Below are 4,827 nucleotides of genomic sequence, written 5' to 3'. Positions count from 1 at the left end.
ACGTGTTACTGTGCCTGGTGCTCAGAGCACGTTATGGCTTTGGAGTAGAGTGGGAAAACACTGCTGCTTTTTCCTAAATGTGATCTGCATGTGTCCCAGGACAGCATGTCACCTGGACAGTTTCCTCTCTAAGTCCTGAGACTTCAGTTTTATATTTTCCTTCTGTGCTGCCTTAGCAAATAGAGGGAGCAGGACAGGAGCAGGAGGAGGTCAGGAGCAGGAACAGGAGGAGAAAGGCTCTCCCTGTCCTGCAGGAATTGCTTTGGCTGCTCTGTATCTTTAAGGGGCTGACCCTATCCCACGGTGAGCCATTATAAAGGCAGGTGAGCAGCAGTGCCCTGCTCGAGGAGCTGGAGCACGGCAGGGTGCAGCTCCCCAAAATGACTGGCCAGCACAGTTGGGGATATGGGCAGGATGACGGTAGGTTATGGCATTTCCGTGCTGCATCTCTCTGTCTCCCCCCACTCCTTTTCTTTCTAGAGCTGTTGCCTGAGCCCTGCAGAGCTGCCTGCATTTCGAGGTCTGCAAGCATCAAGTATATACAGCAGGTAATTAATTACTTTATTGATAATCAATAGCACCCAGAAAGTGGCACCAAAAGATGCACAGGCTTATACCTGCTGCCTTTCACTGTTGCAATCAGCATTCCTGAACTGAGGGAAGCAGGACTGAGTGGGGTTTTTTTTCAGGCTGCAGAGATGGGTCCCTTTCCAAAAAGCTGTTATGAAAAAGATTAACTGTGTCTGTCTCTCCACAAGCAATTCTTGTAAGGAACGAAGATTTAGCAGAGCAGTAATGGATCTCCTGATTCTGTGCAGCTGTTGAAACGTGATCTCTAGGCTTCCATAGAAGTGAATAAACTAAGTTATATGTTAAATATGTCTAGAACATCACTAAATTGTACAGATCAGTATCAGAGATCTCTTACAGAACAACTTATGCTTTCTGATTTGACAGTTTTTAATTTAGCTGTCCTCCCTTGCTTCCCACCCCCAAGGATGTGTCAGAGGGAAATGTGAAGCTACTGAAAGATTCCCACAGTAGTGTTTTGCAGTGCCTGCTCCTTCACAGAGGAGGGTTGGATGAGTGGCTGGTGCTGTCCAATAAAACAGTCTTTTGCATGACTTTCAGGAGCCTCTCTCTCTTTTGGCAGCAATTATTTTAGCTGCTGAGTGTCCAACGAGAGTCTTCTGCATAACCTTCAGGGGCCAGTCTCCTAACAGCAACTCCTTTAGTTTCTGTGAGTCCAAAAGCAAGGTTGAATACTAAGTGAAGCTGGTTAGTGCTGGTAGATGCTATGTTTGAGCAGGTAGGAGTAGTAATAAAGCTATATATGCTTTTAGGAAGCTTGAGAGCCAAATGATATTGCCTTACCTTCTTGTCTAACAGCATTTAATTCCTAAACCTGCTTTACAGGCAGGCTGAGAAAAGATGTTATTTTCTAAGCTTAGCTTTGCAGAAAATGTCAAAGCCAAATAAGAGTATAATAGATAATAACTGTTTTGTTATGTAAACTCGAGGAGGCTGAATACCTGTGCTTGATTAAAAAAGCTTCCCCTTGTGAAAGTATGTGAGAATGCTACAATTAAAAACGTGCTTCTTGAGAACCTGGAAGCAAAATTGTTACTGTTAATACTTTATGAGCAGAAGCAGTAGAAGAATTTACTTGCTGCTTGTACTACCATACCAAAGTAAAAAAAAAAGGCATAAGAAAAAGTAATCCTTTGATATGGATAAGCTTTTGTTATCTCAAAGGGCATAAGAACGTTCCAGCTCTGGCAGCAGAGTTGTGTTATTAAATTGGTCTTTCTCCCCACTCTGTTGGGGTCAGGATGTCCAAAAATGTTAATTAACATGGTGTACCCTTCACTCAGGGTAGGGAGATACCATAATGGGCATGAGTGAAGAATAGAGCTGCCTCAAAGATTTACTGCAGTCATAAAAGGATTTTAAAAATAACTGCACACTCAGTAGCTTAAGAGGTTGAGTCATCTGCATCTCATTTGAATTGCTGGAGTTTTTACACTCTTTTCCCCAGGAAGAATTAAAGGCTGTCTCCTTGGGGGAGTGTGTGTGTGTGTGTGCAAGAGTGTTTACACCTGCACCCACCTTGGAAGCCCTTCAGACACCTCAGCAATGTAACTGCAAAGTCTGCAGAAAATGAGTGGCACAAGTAGCTGAAGGTACAGCAGTCTGTTGATGTGCCATGATTTCCTCAGGGTGCTTTGTGGGAGATGTTTGAATCCCCATCTTGTTGCAGCCTGTTTGTGCTAATAAAAACATGCCAGCTTAGAATTGAAATGGATTTCTCAGATACCAAACATTCGAGTCACCCTTGCTGAGCAAGCTTTATTTCAAGCCTCATGAAAACCCATAATGATTTTGTGTTTAGTAGGAAGGAAATAATGATGCTTTCCTTTATTTCCTTTTGAAGGACCTTCAGAGTGGCACAAATCCTACCCTATTGCCCAGGGGAGCCGCCAGTCCCCCATTGATATTGTTTCTGCAAGAGCAGTTTATGACCCAAATCTGAAGCCACTGATCATCTCCTATGAGTCGTGCACATCCCTCAGCATCTCCAACACTGGCCATTCAGTTATGGTGGAGTTTGAAGATACTGATGACAAGGCAGGTGAGATAACACAGCCAACTGACTTAGAACACCATTTGTGACTTGGGGAAACAATTATGTACATCCTGTGCAGTGTAACTTCTGTGAAGTATAATTTCAGTTTAGAGCAAGGCAGACGACCAGAGCCCTTCATATTCTGTCTTCTCAAGCCTCATGTTTGTTGTCTTCACTTTGAGCATCTCTAGCTGTGCAGTATTGCAGAGCAGAATAGTGTTTCTGCATTAGGAAAACCTCTTTGCATCAGGAAAACCAGAAATTTGTTTGCAGTGCTCTTCTTTTAAATGAGATGTGGAGTTTGCAGGACAGGGAATCTTTGTATCTCTCCACCATCCCTCCTAGACCACCTCCAGCATGCAGAGTAGGTGTGTAAGCCCCTTGCTGCCCTGTTCCATGATCATCCAAAGACACTAACTCACATGCCAGCTCTGGCTCACTGCCCAGTTTCCAGCCACAGGGAAGAGAAGAGGATTAGCAGAAATGGGTCATACGAGCATAGTCATCATAATCACAGCCACTGCACCAAGTTGGGTCTGAACAGTCACTGTCACCTTGCACTGTTTTCTTTCCTCCCTGCCTCAGAGCAGCTCAGTTTCTGCAGAATTTATAAAACCTTCAGCTAATTCTGAGTTTGTAGCAGCTTGTGGATGTTGGACTGTCTGCAGCTGGACATTATCCTTGTCTCAACTCTTGGCAGGGAATGTAAAAGCTTTAAGTGTTTGATTATTTCCCCTGTTAATTCTACTTTCATGGAAGACCTTGCTTTTACATCTGGAGGTAGGGGAAGAGCATTCAAATGGAGATGATAAAGTAGCTGATAAATGGGAAGAGTGAATGTAAAAAACCAACTCTGAACAGCTTTTAAATGTATCATCTACTTCATTGTCCTTCCGTGTGTGCTGTTTGATGCAGCCTAAATTGGATATCTGGATATTCAAAGCAATTTACTCTTTCTGTGAAGTGGCTTGTCCATGCTGGTAACCCTTTGAAATAAGGGCTAGGGGTTGAAATTCAAGCCATTTTGTTCTAAAATTTCTCTTCTGGAATGAATTTAAGGAACTGCCCCATGGAAGAGTCAGGTTTTTAAGCATCTTAATTGAATTGGAAAAGATTGGATGTGCATTTTCCACTTGTACTTCACAGATCCATTCAGTCTGTCACCTTACAAAGGGAATTTTTAAAATATCTTTGGAAGGATTATCTCAGCTTGCTGACTACTTTCATGCAATTTTCAGCTGAACTCTATCTCTGTAACAGCAAACTTTATTCAGCTTTAGAGACTGAACATCATCTATTACTCTGCATATAGAGATACAGACTCAGAGAACATGCAGAACCTCTGCCCTTTCCACACAAAGTACTGGTTTTAGTAATACTTTTCCAAGGAAGATGATTGCTAGGAGTGGAAAATATGTTTCAAACAGGTTTTAGTTGTATTGAAATAGATCCAGTGACTCAGCTCTGAATAATTGGCACAACAGAATTTCGAGAGTAACCCGTCATAGTTAATTTCTTAAAATATTTGGGACAGGTGATGCATTCCTTTGCTAAGTTGAGAACAACATACTGGGAGATATTTATATTCTTCATTAGTACTAAAACCTTTGCTTTGGCGAGGCCAGTTTCCTGCACAAAGGCCAGCTGGAACCATGCACATGTGGCAGCACTGGGCAAGCCCCTGCTTTAAATTTTTAAATAAAATGCTACACTGAGGATGCTTTACAGATACTAAACATAATTTTAATTTTCTTAATGTAAGACTTTTTGGTTGGGTTTTCCTGTCTGTTGGGCAAAATGTATTAGATTTGGTGCCATATAAAGTTACAGGAGGGATTACTGATGCTGTTGATCAAGTATCTTCTATAGGTGGCACCTTAAACATTGGCCTGTTCATACATCATTTAGAAATAACACTTAAGTTTCTCTGTAGCATTTCCTTACCTTTATAAGGTGACTGGAGATTGAGTGGTGTCGTGTGAAGTACGAGCTATTACATTACCTCTTTTATGGGATCGGGTATTTAAAGGAAAGGGAATATAGATCACCTCCACTGGAAGTAAAGACACTGTAAAAAGGAAATACTTAGCTGAGCTGTCTGCCTGATGTTCAGGGTATAAGGTTTCCTTGGGGCCTTCTCTTCTCCAGGCTGAACACCCCCAACTCTCCCAGCCTTTCCTCCCAGCAGAGCTGCTCCATCC

General features: G+C 42.3%; 1 protein-coding gene across 1 annotated transcript in view; it reads left to right on the top strand.

Annotated features, from left to right (window-relative positions):
• Positions 1-331: 331 nt before the first annotated feature.
• CA7 (carbonic anhydrase 7) overlaps positions 332-4,827 on the top strand; it is a 10,973-nt gene continuing 6,477 nt past the window's right edge. Inside the window, exons 1-2 of the mRNA XM_008928276.3 lie at positions 332-420; positions 2,435-2,632. Of these exons, the coding sequence (XP_008926524.1) occupies positions 381-420; positions 2,435-2,632 (238 nt within the window). The 5' untranslated portion in view covers positions 332-380. The remainder of the gene's footprint in view (positions 421-2,434; positions 2,633-4,827) is intronic.

The sequence above is a fragment of the Manacus vitellinus genome, unplaced genomic scaffold (assembly GCF_001715985.3).
Source record: "Manacus vitellinus isolate BGI_N305 unplaced genomic scaffold, ASM171598v3 scaffold_10_pilon, whole genome shotgun sequence".
Taxonomy (NCBI): Eukaryota; Metazoa; Chordata; class Aves; order Passeriformes; family Pipridae; genus Manacus; species Manacus vitellinus.
Note: the sequence above shows the minus strand (reverse complement) of the source record. Positions and strands in the feature narration are given on the sequence as shown.